A 26,207-nucleotide genomic window follows, 5' to 3' on the forward strand; every position below is an offset into this window, starting at 1 on the left:
TTCTACAACGAGCGTGGGCGTTACAGAGGCATTTCAAGGTTACCGCCAACATTTTTAACCCGCGCATCATATATCTTTTTTACCCAGGATTTCGGCTCCGGGGAAGAACGATGACCTGGTGGTAATATTTTCAAGGTTATTCAAGGTCATTCTATAAACAGATAGGTGAAATTTTTTCTCTGTCTCTCCTTCGATACGCGTAAGATCGAGTAAAAATTCGTTTGCGACATCTCGCGTTAATCTTTCCCAACGATACGTAACTAATTTCGAATCACCCGGCTAAAAAATTTTCTGGCAAAAACGTTGTAATACCTACAAGTTTTTCCATCGCGTATAAATCGTTTTTAATACACCGCATAGGAAACACGTAGTGCAGTGTGTGTTCCAGTTCAGTGGTGCACGTTCGAACGCACGAAAGAACGATGACGCGTTTCGTCACGGTCCACCAACTGATAATCGCGACGATTTTGCGCCAGCGGAGCGCAAAGGTGCGAAGAATTTCGTGGCGAGGGGGGAGGAAAAAATTCCTCGGCGGAATTGAAATCGAATGAAATCAAATTGATCGTTCCTCGACGCCTCGTTGCGTAAGGGACCATTAAGGATTACGTTAGAGCCTGTTCGCCACGTTTCGCTTTTGCGACGCCCTTACGTCTTTCACGTTTTCTCTCGGAGATTGATAGTTCGAACATGCTCGCGATTTAAGGTGTCGTTAGACTTCCACCAAGTAAAAGTATATGGATCAATTGCAGAGAGCACATGGTTCTACAAACGCGTTACAGACGCTGTTTAAACCCTTGCTGCAACACAAATTAAAATGTGAATACTTTATAGTCATCGATTTTCTACATTTTAAGTTGAAGAGTATTAACCCTTTGCACTCGAAGATAATGTGACTGTTTGCAAACAGCAACTTTGAAATATTAATTAAAATGTTAAATGACTTCTTTTGAAGTTATTATTTCTCTACTTTCTCTAATTGAAGTTTAGAATTTCAATTACAAAGTATAAATCATAGGTTATGCTTGAAGAGATTTTCGAAAAGTTTGACGAATTGATCTTGAAAATGGCGGTATACAATAAAAATAGTATAATTAATTATCAAGGAAAGTGAAAGATTTCCTTCGGCGATAAAAGTAAGCTCCCCATCGGAATGTTCGATCGCGAACAAAGTTTTCGAAGAGTTGGAAGTTTGGGTGTGGGGAAAATGGGGCGAAAGAGGGGAAGAATGAAGAGGCGTTCACCGGAAAATAGGGACAGGGGAAAAGTTGGCTACCACCGACAAACAGGCTGCTAGGCATTCCACTTGCGTGAAAAGCACTTTGAAAGGGTGGCTTGCGTCATCGCGCGACGTCTGTCGATCGAATATCGGATCGACTCGTGTCAAACAGTGGAAACGGGAGCACACCGACAACGGGAAACTGGTTCGATCGTGTGCGCGATTTCAGCCCGCGCGAATGCTTCGATTTTCCTCCTGCTGACGCCAATCGAGCTCAACTAGTAAAAATGCTTTTATTTTCGGCCGGAAAGGGAAAGTGAAACAAGCCTTATGCTTTGAAAATTTCGAAATTTCCATGATATCGATTTTTTAGCGAAGCGTTCGTTATTTCATGATCCTGTCCGAGGAACAAAAAGCAACTGATGAAAAAACACCGAACGAAAGAAAGAATACGTCTCGTATTGTTTCAACCCTTAACAACGTCCCCCGCGAATACGAGCAGACAAGAGGAGGAGGTAAGAGAAAAGTCACGGTCCATTCTCATCCACGGTCCCCGGGCTTTATTTCGTGCCGTTGCTGTCCCGAATCCCTCAGTGTGTCATTAGTTTTGCCATTATTCGTCGCACGTGCTCGCGGCTGCGTTCCATGCAGTCGCACAATGCTGGAAAACGCGTTGGAAATGCGAGGCTTTGCTCGTCCCGAAGAATGGAAGATGCACGCGCGTACAATGCGTTCAAATCTCTCGTTGCATTTCGATGTATTGCTGGACCCGATGACTTTTTGCTCTTTCGAATTCCTGCAGCGTGACAGAAACTCGTTCAATTTCGCGCGACGAAAGGTGAAAAGTTTAGCGGTAAAAATAGGTTACACGATATTCTACTTTCAGAAAAGATAATTGTGCCGATAATTCGAAGCGGCGATAACGCTTAAAATTTCTTCGATGTAAGCAGTATAATTAGGGCAAACGTAAGCGAGGCGAGCGTAATTGGAGCGACCAGTTTCAAGGCTTCTTTCGAAGTAAAATTTCGCTAGAAAATACAGCGTGACGAAGGAGGAATTTTTCTTCGACCTCCGCTTCGATTTCGGTGCAACTTCGTATTCAATTTTTTCCCCGATACCTGGATAGAAACTCTTGCGAGAGAGAAAAGTGTCTCGCTTGGGTGGCTCTAAAATTATTTGCTTCCTACGTTGCCGTGTCATTACTGTTATTTAACTCTAATAGAAATCCAACAGCGTAACGAACACCGTTCTCGCGATACCTTTTTACTCGCCCGACGTACGATTAAGGAAAGAGAAAAAAAGAAACAACATCTTTGTTTTTCCCGTTCGATTCGCCCGACCGCGAAACGAGAGCATTTAGAACCATCCGTGTTAAATTTCAGCTTTGAAATTTCCTTCGAAACTGTAGAAATTTCCAAAGAATCTCGGGGACGAAAAAATGAACGCGCGAGGGATCGTCATCGACCGAGTTTCAGGGTAAATTCGAGGAAACAGAATGACGGCGGAGGGACGAAGAAGAGGCGAAAGCGACGAAAGGGAGCGAAGAGAGGGCAGAGGGTAAAGGGTAGAAGAGTGCGCAGTAATACGCACGGCAGAAACGAGATATGTGCGCGGACGAGCTCTCGTCGAAACGTGAACCCTATTTCCCCGGGAATTACGAGTGGGTCCGGGGGTGGTTGGAGGGTGTGTATACGTGTGCGGGATGGTTACACGAGGGGGAGGCGCGCACTTCTCGACAAAAGATCTTTTTTCCATTCCTCGTGGCGCGGTCGTTAGGTATCAGCTTCTCTTTCCAACAGGCTGGCTCGCATCGACCCCTCGTGCACCTTTCTTCCCTCTTCGCCCACCTCATCCTCATCCAGCCTATGTTTCTCGTTCCTCTTTGTCCCTGTTTCGCTGCAGCGGCCGCTTTTCATGCGGCGCTCCGTGTATTTTCGCGAAAATAGGCCGCGTGAAGAGGAACGGCTGGACGAAGAGAGCGAACGAGCGAGAAGAAGGGAAAAAGAGTGGCGGCTCCGCTTGCGGTGACCTCTTTCCGGCTACCTAGCGTTGGCTGGCTAGATGGCTGGCTGGTTGGTTGGTTGGTCGATCGAACCAAGCCAGAGACGCCTGGCAGGTGTTACAAAGGGCTACTTCTTTCTACCCTCGCTTTCTCTCTTCATCGAGAGAACCATTGAAACCAAAGAAATCGATCCCGGTTTTATAGGGAATCATTATCATTGCCAATGCGCGGCAACGTTTTAAATATACGCCGTGGAAAGTCCATTTCGATTGCGCGAGACTGACCTTTATACGTCGCGAATAATTACACTTTGTTTGTTCGGAATTAAATATATCGAAGCTTTAGCTGGGGGTCGATCGTTAAACAACGATCTAACATGACAGGACTAACAGGTGCAACGACCAGCTGCGTTCCTTCCGACGAAAAAGAACAACTGTTGCTCCGGGTAAATCCTTGATCGCAAAAATAGAAATCCATCGATCTAAAGAACGCCCCTAATAAAAAGAAGCTAATAATCGTGAGAACTGGAAACCGAATCGAGCGCGAGGAAAAGCTAGTTCTTGGACGGAGAAAGTGAAACGTTCATCGAGCGAAAAGAGGTAAGCTCAAGATAAAGAGAGCTGGTTGGAAGGCCAAAGAACGAAGAGAATGGTCGAGACTTTAAAGAAAAGAAGAGGAGGAGAAGCTGAAACAGGAGGAGGAGGATCGAGGAGAAAGACAAGGGAGGTGTGGGTGTTGCGAAGAAGAAACGGAGGGGAAGGGGAATACCCCCCTTTTATACTGCGTACGTACCTCGTGTCTATGTGTGGGAATACCACCACCGGAAGTTGGAGGCCACCGCCTGACCTTGCAGCGGTCGGTCGGTTCCAACTCCGACTAGCAGCCCCGTTCAACACTCGATTATATATACTGGGTGTCTCATGAATTTGGATGAACCGTTTCACAGCCGATTCAATCGCGTTACGACTCTCGGCGGAAACAATACTACTCTGCGTCAAAGGTTAACCAATTTTAAATCGACTAAGTTCCTTTGGGCACGCGCATTCTTTTAAAATTTTCCGTACATTCGATACGAAAATGCACGAAATTTTTCACACGATTAAATTAACATTGCAAGAATTGATATGTCTTAATAATTGAAGTAAATTTACGACGGTAATTCCTTGCAAGTATCGACTGTTCGTGCAATAATTCATCTACGAACTATCAAGGTTACCGCAAACTTCGCCGAAGATAGTTCTCGTCGTATTAAATACCATTTTGAGGAATAAATACTTGATTTTGGAATTAGTGAGCCGATAAGAGATAAGATTCACCGTATGGCGAAAGAAGATTCGATACCGTCAATATTTCGCCGAACGATGAAACGGGGACAAAATATTGGCAGCCTTCGTAGATCGGATATGGACCCCTTTAACAGGCTGAATACCGTGTAATATGGGCCATTCAAGCCGATGGTACGATATTTCTTCGGTGTTCGAACGATTAAAAACACGGGAAACAATATTTATAAAGGTCGACGATTGAACATTCGGAAGAAGTCAGCGAAAACACGACGCAAACAAGAATATAAAACGTTCGACGAAAACAATTTTCGATCGACCCTCGAATAATCGTCGACGATGAGGAATTTGCGACGGAATTAAATTACTATATCTTTATTACATCTCTTCTAATCTTATCGCGTTATTCTACACAAGTATTATCTCGTATACGATTCTTGTTAAAATCTCGCGGTTCCAAGGAAGCTTCAAACTACTGTTTCTCGATTTCGTTCAACTCGATACGATTTTCAACTTAATCGTAAATCACGATAAGCTCGTATACGTATTTTAATCCTGAATCACGTTTATCGATAAAACTTGTAGTCTTATACTATCTGATCCATAGAATAGAACAGGCAAAAATAAATATGTGTCCTCAAAGAAAATGTCATAAAATTAATTAAACGTTGTAACATGTTTTCTATTTTTTTTTAGGCTTTTGGGGTGCAGTTAGAAGGAGCTAACGTGCCTAATGTGTTTTCCAATGACGTATCTTTAATAAATTACCCCCTGTACAGTGTTTCCTGTGACAGAGGTCGTCACGGTGGTGCGGCAAGAGTGAATGGACGATCCGGTATTTGCGGGGGATGGAGACCGGCCTTAAAGGGGATGCAACGGAATTCCTCCATCGAAAACACGAATTGTTCGCCTCCCATTCTCTCCACTTTTACCTCAATTTCTCGCTTGTTTAGAATTTTCGTCTAAATCTTCTTACCTCATCTTCCATTGAATATTATCGTTAAAGGTATTTGCAGCGTTAAGTCCCTTTAATTTAATTAAACTTTGCCAATTAAAATTCCGAATAGTAATATAATAGTATACAATCCAAATTCCATCCTGCGAAGTAGGCCATCTGTCGATACAATTTCCCCAGCAATTTTAACAGAAGCCGATTCCCTTTAACCCGATAAATTGATTCGTTTCTTTCGACGAACACGAATTTTTTGCCGATAGCAAATTAGATAGGAGCGGACAGAAAAAACTTGGTGACAAAAGTGGAAATCGTAAGAGACAGAATACGTAAAAACAGGACACATTTTTTCGTAGCGACATCGTGGCTCTGTCCACCCCAAAACGGGGAGGGTGGTCGGGTACGAGGGGTTTGATTAAAACGAATCCAGCCGCCTTTGGCCGGAGCACACCCCTTTCCAGCACACCCATGGTTACTCGGCACCCTTGAAATCCACCCCCTCCGCACCCCTTTTCTCATCGAGTCCACCTCCAGGACAAGCTTTACCGGGCAACGCCCAGATAGGGCTCGAAACATCGAATCTCCACCCCCGCTGCTGTGTCATCCACCCCTACGGAGCCTACGCTGTCGCTATTTTTACATTTCTATATTTTCATCTTCCGCTGACTTTAAACGGATGATTTATGCGATTAATGCAGGGGATGAACCGCGGGAGCGCCGTTCCGGGAAACTATGAGACAGAGGTTGTTCTCGAGACGAAAGATTTGTGCGCGAGGCGTACGGAGTATAAATAGAAGATTCGCGCAGGAGTGTTTTTCAGAAAAATCTCACAAGTTGGCAAGAGCTTTTCGTTATCGCGGGAAGTGCAAGATAAATTCCAGAGCGACTGGTTTGCCGCGAACGGTGGCAAAACCTCCGTTATTGGACCTCGTTCACCGGGCCACGTGGAAAAAAGGAACAGGGTCGCGGCGTTGTAAACAAGCCGTTAGTCATGAGCATCGGTCCCAGACTGCGAGTGACTCAATTGGGCATTGCTATTCAACGGCTGTAGGCTTGCGGTCGACGTTTTTTCGGTCGTGGCCGAAAAGTCAAGGCTATGCTTCTGCGAAAGGAGCGTTCCGAGAAAAAGATGATCGACCGGTGCGTCAAACGGGACATGCTGACTTATTCCCAACCGGAAGAATCACCTGTATGTTGCCCGATATTCCTCGTCAACTTTAATTACTGTTTTAACCATTCTTTTTAGCTAAATATAAATTCGACTTTCCTTCTTGTAATTTTATTCATTCCTGCAGCGAGTATCACCCCTGTCGTATTCGACGTATTACAAATCCTTATTTTTATCGAAATTTTATTCGACTACCGAGAAAAATACCGCGTTGAAAATGAGCGAAAGACAAAACCATCGCGAATCGAGCAAACGAAATTTTTCGTTGCAGCGAGCGGACGAGAATAGTCGAGAAAGTAGAGGCAAAGTTGGGACGCAGGGGTTGACACACGTGTCCAGCTCTATTTTTATGTACAACTTTTTGGCCCTCCGCGAGCTACGTGGGAGTCCCTGCACTTTTTTCAGGTCCAGAAAAATAGCTCGCGACTGGATGAAAAATCTTGAGCCTTTTCCACGTCGAGCCATTCTAATATCCTCTAACGAGACTCGAGAGCGTTTCGAGGTAGATTTCTCGGTGCAAGCTCACGGTGACCCGCTTTCGTTTGATCGTTCGCCGCTTTCGATCGAATTCAATCGACGCGCGACGAGCAAAGTTGTAATTGAATTTCGCGTCTGAAACATCTGCTCCACTCGTTCGCTCCTCGTAGAGTTCAATTACACGAAGGTGAACGAGTTTAGAGCAGGACACTAGTCAATTTTCTGGGAAACTCTTGGCACTCCGATTCTCTAAAAGAGCTCGATCGATAGAAATTCCTCTGAGATATCTGCAAAGTTCGAGTCCGAAATTCCATCTCCCTCGAACAACCTTTTTTAGGGATCTTTCAATTTCAAAAATGGTTTCCGCTCCAGCGGCAGTTTGGAGGACAGAAACGGTTCGCGAAGACTATCGGAGGTCGGTGTAGAACCTATTTTCCGGTTGGTGGTAACTTCTGTGTTACAAAGTCGACGGTAAAAGGGGACTTCATCCCTTCGTGTCTGATCGGCGCCTTTGATGGTCACCATGGCAACTAGTCTTGCTTCCTGGCTCCCTTCATCTTCTCCTTTTTCGCGCGTTCTTTACGCTGTTCTTTGGTTACTCCCTTTTCTCTTTGTCGGACTCCAATCTTCTCCGGTCTAACCGGTGTCCGCCGAATGCTCTGTACGCTGCTCGTAAATTTTTACGACCGCTCCGAGACACTGCGATTGACCTAGGTCTCTTTTCTACCAGACTAGTTCTTGGAAAACTCTCTAATCTCTATAGTTTTCCTCTTCACATATCGAAACTTTCAAGTTGTTCAAAATTTGCTCATCAATTTATGTTGACGTAAGCACTTAATATTTTTATAGCAATCTTTAAAGGCCACTTGTCGACAACAGGTTTCGATGTATCGACTCGGGGGATCACACGGAAGGCAGCGTTAAATCGAGACTATCGGAGCGAGGGAACCACGTGCGTGATTGTTGGTCGAAGAACGGTGAAAGCGAATCGTAGTCAGCTGAGCGAGAATTAAACGAAAGAAGTTCTGGCGAGGAAACTTTTCTGCCGTGTGTTACGGCTAGCCTAGTTGCCCGTGGAAGAAAGCGAAGTCGGACAAAGAGACAAGGGCACGACGAAGACGCTGTATCCTCTTCGAATAAAATTCGAATTAATTCCGATCGTTAATCTTGGAAAAATCTTCAGCCGAGAGCAGGAAAATTTTGGAGCCGCGCCAGTGTTCCGACGCGCGAATTCCGCGCGGTATGTACAATTGCCGGAATACGGGTTTTCAAGATCAAGTCGAAAAGAGCAAGTGTCAGATAGCAAGAGCAAGCAGAAGAGAAGTGGAATTTTATTGATCACGCCGGAGCCCTTTGGCCTACATAGGAAACTGTATCTCCCTCGTTTCGTTCCTCGTTCTCTTTCTTCCCGGACTTTTTGTCCGTGTACACATCTTCTCTCGGCCTCCTTTTCTCTGTCGTCGTTCTTGCATGCATCACGAGGCCCGGTTCTCCGTCATTCTCGCGAGCTATTATCTCGTCGCGAAGCTTTTTATGCTTCCATAACGATCTCCTCTCTGTTCTTCCTCCAAGCTTTCTTTCCTGGCCCGCTTTCTGCTCTTCTTCCTCGCAGCCGCCTCCTTTTGTTCGACTTCTATTCACCTGGAGAACGACGTCGTCGGAGCTGGAACTGTTTCGCCAAAGAAACCCTTCGTAATTTCGTCTAATATTTACGGCCACTGTTTCCAGTCTTCGCGCGATCTCGTTCAATTCAGAAATTGCTAACGCGGCGTTTCTGTCGGTTCGTATGTAATTCCGAGTAACAAGCATTCTGAACTCCCGAGATATTCGCGGAATTCGAACTGGAATCGGACGGTCTCGAGAAACTCGGTGGCTTAAAACTACCGGGATCGAGGAAAAATCAGCTGTCGCGTAGCGTGGCTCGTTCTGACACTTTCATCAACACCTTCGACCGTTCGAATAAGCGAAAGTGACTAGCACGTTACAGGTTTCTACGCCGGTTTAATATTAAGCCGACGTTACGTAACGAGCGCCTGCTGCCAACGATTAATGACAGTCGAACGATATCGTTATAATAATAGATCGCAGGGTAGCCGATTAATAATCGAGAAAGAAACGCTTCGATCAACTCCATTATTCCCATCCCGGTCATCTGTCAGGGAAGACAACCATGGTTGCCTACTGCATTTCCTCGACTAAATTGAATTTCTAGCACCGTGGTTCCAGTTTCGATTCCAGTCGACGTATCGACCAAAGAAGCAGCAATTCCGCGAAAAGAGAGCTCGATCGAGCGTGCATCGAGAGTCTCTGAATTGCAAATGATCGCAAAAGCGAGCAACTAATGAGCATACGAGGTGCATGCTCGAATGTCCTCCGGCTGGTTGCTCTCGTTCGATCGTTGCGATCTCACGAGCGCTGGAAACGAGCCATTCGTCCGGTTTTCCTTCGACTCGGATTTATCGACATTTTTCGCCTCTTTAATTCGCTACCGACGATTAATATTTTTGCGGTACCCTCGAAAACGTAAAGTGAACCCACTGGGTCAAAAGAACGATACTTAACTCACATATGAGACTCCGAACGCGTTAATCTCTCAAGCACCGAAACTATTTCATAAATAAATCGCATTTCATAACGCAGATAGCGCAGAAACTCTTCATACTTTAAAAAAACATCGATTGTTGATTTTAATTAGTAGGCGAACGGTATTGCATGCAAATGCGGCGATAGTCGATTTTTAGAAACGGAACGAATAAAAGCAAACACGATTGGAAAAGCGAAGCGAACGCGGAGCAGAATTTTTCTCGCTCCGGTTTGTTTAAAATAAATATTGAATTTTTTTGCTTTTAAGGAAAAGGAGAGTATCGTAAGAGGTGTTTTTTTTTGAAATACGTACGAGGCCTGGTTTCTCGGTGAAACGTTCGAAAGCCGTGTAAAAAAGCGCGAAAGAAACTGGAGCGTGCACTTTTAACACGCGGCCACTTTAGATATTCCGTTTTTGTTCGCGCGGAGGAAGCTGTTCGTCGACTTTTCAAAGGGTACTGCTCCGTTTGCGGTGCCCGATGCCAGTTGCAAACACCGAATTCACCGTATTAGCTAGAACAAACTTTACGAATGTTTTCCACCGATCGATTCTGCTACGAATCTTTCACTACGAAATTCTCGATACTCTGCACTAAAATTCATCCACAATTTTCTGAACAGCTAATTATTACTACAACATTAAACCTACTGGAATATGAGTACTTAATTTGGAATTAAAAATGAAGTTAAAAAATAAATAAACGAGGAAACATAAATTAGTACACATATTTATTCTTTATCTTGATGAAAATCAATTCTGATTTCAAGGAATACTTTAACAAAATGTGTACCTTATAATAAGAAACTTGTGGGGCGATCATTTGTCTGGTTTGATAATTTTAGTGTTAAGGTGAAGAAAATTTAAATGTTACCTTATGTGCAAAATTCAATTGCACAGGCTAGTTTATCACAAATGCAAAGTTATTTTGGAAGAAATTCAATGTTCCTTTAACGACAGAAGATTCGAACCTTAATCTCGATAATTTTTGATAGCCGTCGAAATCGATCCACTCTGGCAAGCTTAATATATTAAGCTCGTTAAAAGTATTTCCCGGTTTTATTCGCGTAAATGGGATAAAGAGAAAAAGAAGGTACTAAATGTGAGAAACGAATGTTACTGGCAAATTACGTTCCCCATGCTTCTCAAATTATTATCTCTTTTCAGCCGACTATCAAGCGGAATTTTCCGCCGCAGGTAACTCTTCTTTTTTCCGAGAAAGAATTTAATTACAAAATATTCTGTTATCGTACTATATGGTCGATACTACCGTAAAAGAAAAAGCGAATATTCCTTTCGCGCTTAAAAACCCACGTCTGAATTTAACTTCGTGTCGAATGCATTAATTACGATCCTCGACACCGATCGAATGTTAGCAAAAATAGATTCCTTCCCTTAGAATTGCTGACCGGAAGTGCTATTATGCGGTCGAGGCACGTTAAAGAATTGCGGTAACTTTGCAAGGTTCGCGAAATTAAGATATTGACAAACAGTATCAAGGATAAAGTCATTTTGCAACCATTTCCGTAGAAATGCCTCGTGTGAAACAAACGCGTGGAGTAAATATACAAACACGAACGTAACTATTGAAATTCGGGGCATACGGGCGCAATTAAACCTAACGTGCCACGCTATACCTAGCCTACCTCTCCAAATCAAAGCAGGTCCCCCAATTAAATAACCCTAATAAGTATAATAACCCTAATAACCCTAAGTAAGCTTTTCCAAAAAGAAGTCAACGGGCATAATAGCAGTATGCAGATAAAACTGAGAGATGGCCGAGTTTGAATTTTTGTCGACCGGTGGCAGCGTATGGAAATTCGAGGGTCGTCGGCACGTTCCGTGCACACGTCAGGGTCAGTGACCTCGATCCACTCGCACGAGCGCGCGTTCACACACGATCGGTTATCGTGTGACATAACGCGGTGCACACGTGCACGCATGCACGCGCGAAGGGCCGTCATGTCCCTTTAAATGCACCCTTGCACGCGAACCACGCGACAAAAAGATAAGGAGGCTGGCCGCGAGTTTGCGTCCAAGACTTTTTGCGTCACGACGTGCCTCGTGTGTGCGCCGGCTTTTCAGCCGGAATAAAAAGGCCAGAAACTTTGGGAAGGTGGCTATTGAATCGTCCAGCCAGGCTTCATAGTAAATGGCCAACGAAAGCTGAATTTTGAACGCTTCGTGGGAAAGCCGGGTGAATTGTGAACCTCCCGAGTTTCAAGAATACGGTTTTAACCAGTGTCGCTTATTTTGTACTATTACTCTGCCCTGTCGAGTGCTAATTGCCGTCTGAATTGCATTTAGCGATCGAAAATAAGTCAGAGAGCCCTATCGTTTGATTCAAAGCAAACGAGACTGACAAGGAGAATAAGCGTTTCTCTGACAAGGAATAAGGCCGTGTTCCTGTTTCCTCCAAACGCTTCGATGCATCAGAGAAAACCGTAGACTGGTAATTTAGAAGCTGGAGAATCGCGAGTGACAGACAACGAAGACAGCCAGCCATTTAAGTGGCCTGCGACTGTATATTTCGCGCGACAATAAAATTACAGACCGTGCAGTCCGGCACGTGACTTGGAATGCACCGAGAACTGCATTCTTTCACCGTATACCTCTGGTTCTCGCTTCTTTTCCCCCGTTCCCCTCTCGGATCCCCTCGTTCTACCTTTCTTCCGCTTCGTCGGTGGTCAACGAGCACACTGGCCCCATGGCGCAAGCCAATAAATACCGCGCGTCGGCGTGACGTTTTTATTTTTTAACGTTATCCAGACAAGGTCGACTAACTGTATATCCTGGATATCTTCAGGTGTTTCTACGCGCGTGTTAGGCACCGCTGCACCGAGTTAAACCTACATATTCCACCGCGACTTCTCGTATTTCGGTCTTCGTCAAATTTTAAATCTTTTAATCAGAAAATTTATAACTATAATTCGATATAACCTTACAAAGAAACCTTCTAATTTACTGGTAGACCAGTAAACCTTCTAATTTACAAAGGGAATGAGTGGCAACTTTTTATTTAACGGTTTCTCAAACTTTCGTTACGAAACGCTTGAGATACCTAAAGAGTACCGCTAGCTGTAATTCCGTTTTCGGGAGGCCACAATCTTTTCGCGAACAGAAGCGACGAGGGCAAAAAGGTCGTCGAGATAAGTTAAGCAATCGACGATAAGTCGCCGTTATCGCGGCAGGTCGGTGCGGTATTTGGCACGCGTACAGATAAAGAAACAAACGAAATCGTGAAACTCTCCTTTCCGAGGAAGAATCAAGAGAGATCTGGAGACACGCGCTAACGCCTGTACCGCGTTAATTCCAGGCGTGAAAACGGTACACTCCGATAACGAGTAACATCGCTTCAAAACCAATAAAACAGAGTAGATAAAGAAAGTGTGTCGCTCGAGTGGATTCACGGTTTCCCGGTTACCTTCGGAGATATTTCTGTTAAGTAAACGATACCTGTTGGTCAATTTTACTCTACGATTTCGGAAAAGGAGTATCTTTCCGATAAAGGGTCAACGAACGAAAGAATTCGAGTCGAAGAATTGGAAGACAGTTTCGGGGGCAGCATCGCGAAAAGTTTTCTAACGTCGAGAAGGTCGCACGGATCCGTGTCGTTTGCTCGCGAGAATATCACGCTATAATTAGAAGGGCAATAAATCTATACCGGAGGCCGCGAGTGCAGCGCATGCACCGCACAATGGACGTGATGCAATTACGGTAGCATCCCCGTTCACGCCGCTTCGTTCGTGCACGCGTGTTACCCTCGAGAGAGAGCGAGTTCAGGTCGTGGACGATAGTAAAGGTCCCGAGCCGCGGCCAAATGTCACGACACAATCGATCAAACGTCATTCATGGACGGTAGAAATCGTGCATCGTTTCTCGTGGATCTACTTAATCCTCCCAGCCAAATCTTCGCCCCTTTACAATTATATTTTCGAAATATTTGGCAGAGTCTTATCAGGCTTTCGTCTTTAAGGTATGCTTATCGTGGCCGCTAAACGAGAGGAAATTCAACGCGAGTGAAAATAGAAGACGACGGATTCAACCTTGAAGAGATTCTCCGCAAACACGATCTTCCACGTTTCTCGCTTTGTCAAGTACGTTAATACGTGCCGACTGATCAATGCTCGCACGCGATCGTATTTGCAATTCAGAAAAATTGGATCAAAGTTACGTAAAGGAGATTTACAGATCCAACGTAGAAACTCTAAAACAATTACTTAGCAAACGTTGAACGAACGTCGATGAAAAAGAAGCCGCTACAACAAAGGAATTCCAAAATTAGTCACGGGTAGGAGCGCATTAGTCGCATGCGACTCGCGAGACAGAAGACCCCGAACGGTGACTTTGACCCGGTGCATCGGAACGTTCCCAAGGGGAGAGAAGCACAGACGAGAAGAAGCAGAAAAGAAGAGAGACCCGAGAATGTTTGGTTGTTTGTAGAATCTGGGTGAGTGACCTGGGTCTCTGGCGGTTAGTCGCCCGGTCTGCCAGGAACCTGTTCTCTTGACCGTTTCTCCTCTTTTCTTCTTCCATCCTCCTCTCCGTTCTTCTTCGTGGCCGAGGAATACGCTCCAAAACCGGGCAACTCGGCCGACGAGCTTTTCGCGCGAGGCATTGTCTCGCGAGGATCTCGTACGTTTCGCATTTGGATCGCGGGTGAAAAGAGGAGCCGTTAGAGGGACACGATCATCCGGGTCGCGATGATCCGGGTGAAAGTGGTGCGCTAACGGGAACGGCCGCGACTGCTTCCTTGCCAGACGATAGAACCGCCAAGGAATCGCCAACCGTGGCGCTTCTTTCCTCGCGAGAACTCTTTCACCTAGATTGCCTGACGTCATTCGAGGAAACTCGAGGTACATTTTCTCGGCAACTACTCGAAGGATTTCGCCTAAATCACCAGCGATGAAAGTACGTTCAGAAGGGTTAGAGGTAAACGAAGCTCGGCACGATCGATGAAATAAGAATCACGGGGTCCGTGGATGGGTAACGCTCACGCAATGTGGGTGTTCTGTACAGGTGTAAGACCCGTCTGGAGTCGTGAGGTCGGCACACGAACGGACGAATGCAGCCAGTATCGTGCATATGTATGTATACACCGCTCGTTCGGATTATGCAAGCGAGTCCGCTTTCTACGTGGGCTTAGAATCTGGGTCGGACACGAAGTCATTGTTTACAACGAGTCGGCGTTGAATAGGTGGGCTGATGCTATGTGACGGAGCGGTGAGTCTATCGAGACTTCCAGTCCGAATGAATGACGATACCTTCGAATCCCTTCTTCCGTTTGTTTATCTATTTTCACCGGGAGAAGCAACCGTTCATACATTTTAGACCCCGTTTCCTATGAAATTTTCGAAAGACGAATTCCATCTTCGTTTAAAAGTTAAAGCTGGATTGTCCGGCAGCGCTTTTGTCCGGGGGAGACAAAGTACCGTCGAAACTGCGAGCACCGAAAACGAGCAGAATGTAACACGACTCGCATTGTCCGCGCGCGTTACAGTTCACCGGTCGAAAGAGCCCCTATTTTTCATCGTGGAATTTTCGTCTGACCGCGAACAGGAAATCCGGCGTGGTCGTGTTCGAAGTCCGCGAGCTCCATATTTTAACCCTGCCCCTAGGAAAGGCGTACCGGATGATTATCGGTCGAAAACTGGTCGTATCGGCGATCCACGAGCGTTTCTTCGAACACGTTTCTCCGGAATCTGTCAGGGAGAGCGTGAGTCAGTGGTAAGGAACCGCAGCTGCGGTTTTCGCGCGGTAGAAAGTCGCGCGAGCGAGCGTGTCCGGTCGCGTGGGTGCTGGAGCTTGCATAACGCGACATCGACGAGCAAACAGGACCGAAATTTTTTCTCCACCGGAATACGTGGGCATAGTTGATGCTCAATTCGAATAATAAAAACCGTCCCTTTACGTGACCTTGTTTCCTCGTTATAGTCATTTCTTCCACATATTCGTTTGTCAAACGTCTTCGTTTATAAACAACGACGTATAGCCTTGCCTATTATGCAAATATTGTCGTTCCAAACTGGCGGACCAACTTATTAAAAACTGGGGAACAGATAGGGGGAACGTTTACAGGAACATGTTTCATCGTTTACGAATTCGTATTATGGCTCGAGAATGGCCCTGCGAGGATCATCCATTGCAGCCGGATTATAATACTAGAATATTACAGAGAATAATGACAGGACCGTCGAAATAACGTTCTTTCTCGCGTCCGACCGTCAATTATTATCGGCCAGGGATGTTTGCACAACGAAATTGATACTCCGCTCGCGAAACGTGACGCGGGATTTCACGCGGTTTCGACGCTCGATCGAGGGGTCGTTGAACCGATGCGTTTCCGATTCGTCGATTCGTTCGTTGTCGCGTCGAACAATTCACGAGTTTGAAACATTACCCCCGAACTAATATTCTTACGACAAAGATCGTCCGAATAACGTACGACTCTGTTTTCCGCAAATTTATGGAACACTGTCTGTCTCGACGCTATGTACAAATGTTTCGTTACGTGTCAGGAAAATTGAATTTATCCCCGCTAACATCCTATTCCCACATCGATTGGTTCTATCGCCGAGATCTTCGTGAACCACGACTCCTGAGCCACAATGAATTGGCCAACTCGTCGGATTAGGCCGATGTCAGGGATGCTTAATCGATCCGTTGATATCCCGAGCGTGCTTCTCGCCGATAATCAAATTAGAGGAGAAAGTTTTGGAGCTACGACGTGCCTGACCCTGTAACGCCAGCGAGAAAAGCGACCTTGCGAAATTCGAACCGAAGAAAATTACTCCGGAGAAATAATGTCGTTGATCATCGTAGAAAGTGTATGAAAATAGAACGGTCCGTTGAAAAACCTTAGAGATAAAAGCGTAACACGGGAAGAAGAAAGAGCCTTCTGCTTACCAAATAAAGCTCGTTAACTCGACTCGACCGAACGGTTAGTCGACTTAACGAGCTAAGCGAGTCACATTACCGCGTCTACGACAGTTCCTTTCCTGCACAGAGTTTTGGAATAGTCGATCATCTGATCAGTGGAGCGCAAGGGACAAGGATTACCGTAACAAGTACGAACCCTAAATTTAACGACGGGAATTTTTTGAAGTAGGATGCATTTTAAAAAGAGTGTGTTTACTTTTACTCCATACGAGTGGATCAGCGTCGCGGCGCTCTACTTTACGCGACGTTCGACCACTGTTCTCCGTTTTATCTCGGCTTAAGGTGAATGGAATTCGCCCATATAGAAGCTGAATAGAAAAGAGTGGCGAATATGTAGAGATAGCGGTAGGGGTCGAATAAGGACGAAGGAAATCCACGGCCAGGATTCTCTTGGCTTTCCTTCGGATTCCTCTTAGCAAATGGAGCATAAATTACGAAAGACCTCGGCCTCTGCTTCTTTTTCCAAGGAGGACGTAATCGCGCGGGTGACGTTGCACTTCGACCGTGCGTCGCGTATTTCGTATCGGCTTCGCTATCGAATCATACGCTATTTCAGGCTGAACACTTTTATCTATTCTCGTCGAAATTGATTGTCATTTCGAAGTTTTCCCTTTGATAAAAGACTGACTCAACCAACGTCAGAAATTCGATATCAGATTTCATTTGTATCGCGTTTGTGCATATTAGTTTTGTACGAAGGTTCCGATCAGCACGGTCAAGGATGCAGTAATAAACAATTAGCAAGGCAAAACTAATTAAAGATTCCAAGTGTCTTTCAACAAAACTGAAGCTTTCAGCGAAACTTTGCGGATATCCATCAATGAGACGAAACGACGAAAGTTCGTTTCTCGTGACAGACTCGAAGGGGAGCACCTTTTTCGTGCACCTGCCAGCCACGTTCATGGGGAAGCACCGTTATGCAGCACGTACGAGGTGCATCGACGTGCCCATGGATCCTCGAGAAAACGTGCCTGGCGAACACGAAGGAGGAAGAAGCCGAAGGGGGGCCAACCGGCACGATAGCCCCTTGCTCGAAATGATTGGCAACTATGGACCCCGAAATTTGCGGTCGAGAAGTTACGTACACGCCTTGAACCTAACACTTTCGCGTAATTTCCTACCGTTTGGACCTTTCGTTCCCGTAAATTATCCATGAGAACACGGGCCGACTTTGCGCTAAGTCTTCCAGATTGTACGCTCGTGGGAAGCGATTTCGTGCCCCTTCGATGATGTAACTTTTCAGGAACTTTTTCTTGCAAATCGATGACGAAACAAAAATTGAAAACGGTACCAGTATCAAAGAGCTCGTATTCAAATTATAGCAATCACGATTCCTGGAGTACTAAGAATAGCTTGGCCAGTCTAGAGTACGTGCAATATTTAGAACACCTATAGCATCTAGAATACCTACTCCATCGCGCCGATGCCTGAAACATTTAGGGTAGTTATTGCGACAGCGGAGTAAAAGTAATTATACCAGGAAACACGATACGTTATTTAGCACCGATAGCAGTGCAATTAACACCGCGACAACGTACATTAACGTACGATATCTAATACTCGGATGCAACGTGCACACTCTGTACTTATACTCGAATTATATTTAAATGCCTCGAACTGAATGGCAGAAGAAAATTATTGTCGCTTTTCCATCGAAACAAAACAATTTTATCGGTCGCATAATTTCCGTTGCTGCGTACATGACTTGCCTCGCACTCCAAATGGAATATTAATGTCCGCGTTATATTGTCATAAATATTAATATTAACGTCGAAATTTCGTTTCAAATATACTGAATATTTATTTTAGGAGAACCACGGCTACAAATTTTTAACCTTTCCGACGTCTCGTCTGAAATAATTACAGCCGATTCAATTGAAATTCGCTGCATAATTTATTTCTATTATTCGATATTAAATTCGGTACGCAATTTCCGTCGTTAATAAGCTATCGTTTTAGAACGGAAAATTGCAGCAGAAGAAATTGGCGACGTTCAAACGATTTCTAGCGACGAGTAACGTGCAAGTGAAAGGATTAAAAAGAATCACAAACAGAGACTCTGTCCGACAGTGATATTTAGAGTGACACAATCGTGGCCTTTGGCCACGCTTAAGTATAATTGACAAATATCAGCCGCGTAATGCGAGCTACTTGCGACGCGTGTACACACGTATGCACGTGTTCGCGCGCACCGGGAACGTCCTCGAAAACTGAAATAGTTATGACTTGATGTCGCGATAAAGCAAAAAAAAAAAAAAGAGAGAGAGAGGATTTCTCAGGTAAGCGGCTCCCGCGCGATTGCTTACGTAATCTAACAAGAGCTACGATGTTTAACGCTAGCTTCTCGGAACTCTACGTTCTGCTCTGCTTTGGCCCACTTTGCGTTTTGGCAACAACTTCGGCCGTTTAACCTTGCTTATCGTCGATCAAGTTCGACCAACCTGCTTCTCAATGAATCCACGCACGATAATATCGCTCTACTTACGATGCCTCTGTAAATGGAGACGCTTCTACCTCGATAAATGACAAAAGTCGCTGTTACTCAGAAATATACATTACAGTATATTTTTACGAGTACAAATGGAAACTCGTACCTCTTTATCAACACGATAATGATATTGAGCAGTAATTTCCATCGTGTAGCACTTTGCTTACCTTCGATAAAAGCATGAAATCTTACAACGAAGCTTGAAAAATTGGGGAGAGGTAATTTATGTCATGTTAAAATGCTTGCTGTCATACTTGTATAACGAGCATTAGCAAATTGGAATAAATGATTTGTACATACGATTGCATAGTTTATGCAGCAGATATTTCGGAACGGTACTTTGGTATCTTCGTAAGCAACAACAGTAACATCCTTAAAATATCAGAATCAACAAGTGCCGTTACAAGACTACCATTTACCACGAATAATCCCGTTACTTTTGAATGGGAGGAATGCATCGAAATAAAAGTTGGTAGATAGAATTTAACAATTGAACAATTTTTCTATTTTTACGAAGACGCATATTAACATACAAAAACCCTCTATTATCGAGCACGACCCATTAACCTTGCCTTGATCGTGTATCAACTTCGAGCACGTACAGAAGAGTCTTGCAGTAATTCTGACGCCACCTATCGAACGGTTTTTAACGATAATCGGTCTTGTCAAATATTTATCGAGTCTGCAGAAACACGTACACACGGATTCGTAAAAAGTTCAAAATGACTCGGCTCTTTTTCGGACGTAAACAAATTATTTCCACTTTACGAATCGGAACCGTCACGTGGCTGCTCGATCGAAAAGTATTCTGATCGAGTTCGATCTTTGACTCGACAGATACGTATTCGTTCGATAAAAAAACGACAGGCCAAGTTCCAACGTGGAATATGCTGTTGCTTTAACCTGACTGTTCCGATATAGCCATCTTGACAAAAAAAAATGATTTCGCGATGAGTCAAAGCGAATTGAAAATTCAACACTTAACATGGAAATAATAGGATACCAGAATTTTTGTCCAAAATTTGAATACATCATAACCAGAGTGAGTATTAATATTAATGTCGGTAAAAACGGGTCTATGCATATTAAGCGTAACCATACATTTGGAGCGTATATGAATACGACGAAAATATACGATGTTTACGTAATAGTCTGAATTCGAAATTTGAATTACCTAACCGACAAAAATCTCCGAACGCTATCGTCGAATAATTAATAATTACCATTGCGATGTTGAATTACGCCTTACTTATAAATTGCCTAAAATAATTTACGTATCCGCTGTAAGTCGCAGTATGACCAACGTCCAATTACCGAATTAAGAGAACTAAGAGTAATAGGTCGAATTTTCGTATGGAAAAAATGTCGAGCAGAATACGCGGTCGAGGTTCGAAGGAAAGGGACTTCTTGAATCGAAACGGAGTAGACGCGAGGTAGAAGGCGAGATTCGAATATTTGAAAGGTCGGTCGCTAATGTAAACACAAACGGCGTGTCGCGCGCGCGATGCCAGATAGGCAGCATGCATCGAACCGAGGTTATTCTATGCGTAGACTCGACGTGTCGCGAACGATTCGACATCGAGTCGGTTGAAAAATAACGAAATAATTTCTGGTCTGTTGGTTAACTCACCTGAAGATCGTGACAGCTGTTATCCCTGTGACTGGCAGCACGAATCACCCCTGCACGCCACCCCCACTCACTGATTTTATTCACCTTTAGCTTGGTGAAACCACTCACCGAGAGAAACCTCTTTCCCACGATCTCTTCGCGAAACTTGTACGCCATATTATGGATCGGCAACCGCGGCGTGTCGAATCCGCGAATTCGGATCGCCAGCCGGGTCTTCCAATCACCCTTTCTCCACCTCCTTCTCCTATCCGTCTATTTCTTCTCTTTTTCGTTCCTTCTAGTCTTCTCCCTCTATCTCCCTCCTTTTCTTTTCCTCGATCCCGATCCTCCGGCGAGCGTGCCTCTCCCCCAAAAAAGAAAAACCACACGTATAGCACTGAATTGCGTCGAAGAACAACCGAGCACCGATCACCACTTCGTTATTTTTCCACCAAAACACCAAGCACAGTCACTCGGACCTTTCCCTCTCTCGCTCTCTCTCTCTCTTTCTCCCTCTTTCTCCTCGCGATCACGACGGACCAACAAACAACAGGGCCATGAGGCGCGCACGATCCTCCTTCTTTCTCTCTTCTTTCTTTCCTCTTCTCTTCTCTTCTTTGGACGATCGGCCACCGACAGCAGCCACTCCTTACTCGTACGGATACGTACGTATGGACACAGGACGAGAAGACACCGAAAATACTGAACGATGTTTCGATGCACCTCGCCCTCCCCACCCCCCCCCTGGTTGACGTTTCGTTGTTTTTTCCTTTTCCTCCGTCGCGCTCCACGCAGCCGATCTTTCCCTTTTACAGTACGCTCCACCTGCGCGCCCGTCGTCCCTCTGTCGATGATGCCCGCACCAACAGGATTTCGCCAGCTCTCGCCACGTCCAGGACACGGAACGAGAGACACTTTAAACTTCCGGCCGCACACCGTGTATACTGGGCACACACTGCTCGGTTGACGGTAACAGCGGCGGCAGCGCGGTAACCAAGCACACCGAACGGTACCAGTGTAAACGTGAGAGTGACGCACACATGACCGGCCAGTGATATCGCGTAGCGCGCACTGCGGGCGGACGGCAGGGAGGCACGGCTCCTTCCCGCGGCTCGTGCCCCCTCCCACGCCTCCTGCTGCACCTCCTCTCCCCTTCGTCCTCCGCCACGGCCACCTCTTCCACACCCCACCTCACCCCAACCAACCGAACCAAGTAAGCCGCGCCGCCACCAATACTCTACCCCCCTCCCCACCCCACCCACTATTACTCTCCCTTCTAGCCACACATCTCACCCTTCCCTCTCGGCGCCTTCCACTCGTCTCTTCTTCTCTTCTTCGCTTCTCTCCTATCATCGTGTTTTCGCTTCTTCTCTTCTCTTCTCTTCTCTTCTCTCTTCGCCTCGGCGCCTGTTCTCGAGCATTGCTGCCACCCATCGCACGACCAGCGTGGGGTGAGAAACTCTAGGGCCGCAGTGCCGACCGCGAGCGAGACGCGCGCGATTCTACGCGGAGTGGGGCCAAGTGTCGACGCGAGGATCGGGTTATGGGGGCGGACTCCGAGGGATCAGCCGTCTTTTCTCGTTGCCGCTGGCGAAAGCTAGCCGAGTCGTCCTTTTTTCGAGTTCTTAAAACCCCCCGACTATTGTTTCATCGCAAAAAACCATCGGGGATATATCCTTGAAAGAGCAGTGATCCATGGTGTATTAGAATTTCTGAGCACGTTGATCGACCACCGGTTTAAATCAACGTACAATTTCGTTCGAATCAAAATCGTCTTCCCGCGAAACTGTTCTGATAACGCACCGAATTTTAACACGTTGATAATGTAAGAAATGAACGATAATATGGTTACAGTTTCGTGACATCGTCCTTCTTAAAGAAATCTACGTAAAATGAAGTTTGGAAGCATGTGTTTTTCAACTTTCGCTTTGATTTCTAAGCGAAAGTACTTTTGATCGTTTGAATTTCGCGCTCGAAAACATCTGATATTCTACGGCCCTGTAGTCACGTGACGAAAACACGATGTGACGTCACACGCGCAGCAGCAGCCAACTGCCAGTCCAACATGGTTGACCTGTGAGCATCGGTGCTACGAACGGCCGTCCGCATTAATTGTTCGTTTCTTTCGATCGTGCGCGCTTCGTTAACGTCGAAAACCGTTAATATGATATCTTCGATCGTCTCGCGTCTTGTCATGTGAGTATTTCGATCCTATGTTACCGAGAACCACGAAGTATAGTACGAACGAAACGTTAACTGCGTCTGGGATTTTCGCCATCGTTAATCCAGGGTTGTTCGATTATATTTATCAATTTACGTCTCGATTTATTCCATTCCTCGCTCTCGTGCGTTATCTTATTTTCCAGGAACGGATTTTTCTTGTTCGTTTCGTTTCAAACAAGGTCGTACAGTCGACGAATCGTTCGGCAGTTACTGCCCCTTTTTTGTTTCGACCGTATTCGACGAAGGAAAGACAAAGCGTGTCATCGAGTCGGTGTGCTTGTGTAATAATTCGTATCGGATCGAAGGTGCAGTGTTCACAGTGAAAAAAGTAAAACGATCGGATTCACGAATCTGTTTCGTCGTGAAGAAATTATGTCATCGCGTCGTCGCAGCGCGATTCGAAGAAAGATTTCCATGTTTGGTTACAAGTTCCACAGCGACGTCTAACCAATTGCGATTACGTTTGAAAATAGTCACGGTTGCCCGAATCGAGTATCGATTTATCGACGAAACTAAAATCCACCACGAAACGTTTAATTGCTTCTGCGTCGAGGCATTTCGAAATCTCGATGAACAAAGGTAAGAGAAAATCTGTACATTCCCATATTAGGAAAGCGAACGGTAAACAAAGATTTACGAGTTTAACAAGGACACGACGCGTTACGTAGTCGGCAAACTTTTGATAGAACAAATGTTCCACCTCCGTGCGTTCGCATAAGTGCGTATCATTGATGCAACAGCGATTTTCATATGCCGGTGAAAGTGCATTTTCCTCGAGCAATATATTTTCTCGCCTAACCTAACCTAACCGAACCGCTGGCTTTCGGATCTCAACACCAGGCGCCTACCCCACCATTGCGGACGTACACTCGCGTTACGACATCTCGCGCATAATCCGTCGCTTTTACTACCAGTTCGGAATTATAATCGAACGTATAAATTTTCCTTATACGCAAATTTAAATATTTCCTTATACGTTCAACGAATAATACTGCAAATCCTTTTTATCTCCTATTCAATCGTATTTCGATTTTCCTTTTTAATATTCGAAGGCCACCATCTTTTACGTAATGCGAAAAATTTTATTTCTTGTACCATGTACTAGTGATGGAACTCAAATGTTGGACAGGTTCCATAGTCTGGGTCCGCACATGTACCCCTTTATTCTTCGTTCTCATTTTCTATACGGACGGTTTAAAAGTAGTCACGTTCCCTTCGAACAGGAATCATGCGAGACATTCGTGGCCATTGTTCCTCGATGACCGTTGACATCGTCAGCTGATCGTATGGATATGAAAGTCGACAAAGAACGTGTTATCTTATCGACGAAGAATGTTTAGTCACTTCTGTTTGTACCGAGAATTCGATTGTCAGCGACGTAGTTCGATGACGGATTTAAATGAGGGCAGCCATTAAGCAACTTGAACTTCATTGTTACTTAAGAAGCACAGAGAGCTTACTTGAAAAATTATTGAAACGATAATTATTATTGGAGAGATTGAGTTTTAATTTGTAATCTGGTAGATGAAACGATCGATTAGTTCGTTAGTACTGCGTCGTTGGGTATCAGCTGATCGGGACTTTTACGTCACAATGGTGGAAAAGTGGCGTCGCGCGTTCTCTTAGGCAGCACGCTTTGTTGGCGTTGGCAAACTCACAATCGGCGATAACAACACGCGTGCAGAGTGCAGGCTAGTGACTCATGTCGGTCGCACTTGAAAACAAACTGGAACGAGGCGGAGAAACGCTGATTCCAAATCGGACATAACGGGAGCCTCTGAAAAGCTTGCTGATCCAACTAGTTACCGTGCCAAGTACGAACGAGTCGATAATTGGAGCTTAGGATAGATCAGTTCGAGGTCAACCTGAACGTTGTTCAACCGTTTCGTTTTTACCTCGAGCAACCTCGTAATTAGTCTACAAAGTTTTCGTCTCGCAACCATATTGCAGAACCACAAATAGAATCGAATCGTATTCTTTTATGGGATACACGTGGACTACGAAACGGAAGAGAAAAACGGGTCATCCTTTCAATAATGCCGCGTTATCTCGTTCTTACCATATTGTTTAAGTGCCAATGAGTCACGTGCGTTCGACACGGTCTTTGTACGCCGCCTGGCATTGTCTGCTCAAGATACACAAGTCCATTTTCCTTTCACTTCGTCAGTATGACCACGTGTAAACGTTCGAAAGCTATCGCTAGGAAATTTTCAAGAGAATTTTTCATCCATTGATCGTTGAAATTTTCGTGCAAATAATCCAGCGCCATTTAGTTCTCGAAGAGGGAAACAGACCATACCGAAGGGGATTTCTTGGATACACCAGAGGAACGTGGTCGTTGGATCGATGCCCGGTTGGCAATAAGAGGGTGGTTCGGCAAGGACGCACACCCTTCTCTTTCGACCCTTTCTTCTGTTCTGCTTCTCCCGTTACAGCTGTAAGGGTGGCATGCTTCTCTGACGGTTCGCCATGAATCGATATTTCGCTCCAAAAGAGATCTCGAGCTCTTCAATGTTCCGCCAGCTGTGCTGGCTGTTGCTTCTTGGCCCTCCTATTCAAAACGACATTACATTCTTCAGCATTCTCTTAATTAATTCTCATAGTATTTAAACCTTCAGAAGAAACATTGAATCACACAAAATTGAACTATTTAGCTACATGAAATTTGCACGTATCTTTCGACGTCTTTCTGTACCATTCGGAAACGTGTTCGTTCTCCGAGCAACCCTCGGTGAAGGGTGGAACAACGATTAATTTTGTAAATGCCACGTCAACCGGGTCGAGATAAAACCTATCGACTCTGTTTTTTTCTTTATCCCTTCGTGCAACACCCACGTGTAGCTCGATCTATTTACCTAGCTTCTCTGTTTCGCTTCGTGACCTATATTACCGATATCACTGAAAGGTATCTCGTTTTCTATGGACACGTTGTGGTGACTGATTTGAGACCGCATTCCCAGATACAGAATCACGTTTAAAAATGTTGAAAAATTTGTCTGGAAACAGGGCCAGGGAGAGACGTAACTTGTGACGCTTTTATTTTGGGCGTACGAAGCGACGAAAGTTATTTCTGGATCAATTTACTTTGGTGTAGGTGTAAAAAATTAATGAAAAACGGAATTGTAATGTTGGGTAGTAGCGTTAAGAAAGGGTCACTCAGACATTTTGCGTTGATCACGAACGACGGAACTGTCGGATGAAAAAGTACGAGCCGCATCGTAATTAGCGAACGGCATTCTTAATTATTCTAATGAGGGCAATGACGTCAC

At 45.0% G+C, this 26,207-nt stretch overlaps 1 protein-coding gene across 13 annotated transcripts in view; it reads right to left on the minus strand.

The window, feature by feature from the left end:
* Window positions 1-21,805, minus strand: part of Kdm3 (Lysine demethylase 3) — a 137,233-nt gene extending 115,428 nt beyond the window's left edge. For 6 of the 13 annotated variants that reach the window (XM_076540184.1, XM_076540180.1, XM_076540183.1 and 3 more), the window contains exon 1: window positions 20,737-21,803. In XM_076540184.1, the coding sequence (XP_076396299.1) occupies window positions 20,737-20,892 (156 nt within the window). In that variant the 5' untranslated portion in view covers window positions 20,893-21,803. Of the gene's footprint in view, window positions 1-20,736 lie in introns of all 13 variants that reach the window. The other 7 variants (XM_076540186.1, XM_076540185.1, XM_076540193.1 and 4 more) reach the window with 3 other exon arrangements.
* Between the last annotated feature and the right edge of the window lie 4,402 nt (window positions 21,806-26,207).

This window comes from Megachile rotundata, chromosome 15, assembly GCF_050947335.1.
Source record: "Megachile rotundata isolate GNS110a chromosome 15, iyMegRotu1, whole genome shotgun sequence".
NCBI classification, from domain to species: domain Eukaryota; kingdom Metazoa; phylum Arthropoda; class Insecta; order Hymenoptera; family Megachilidae; genus Megachile; species Megachile rotundata.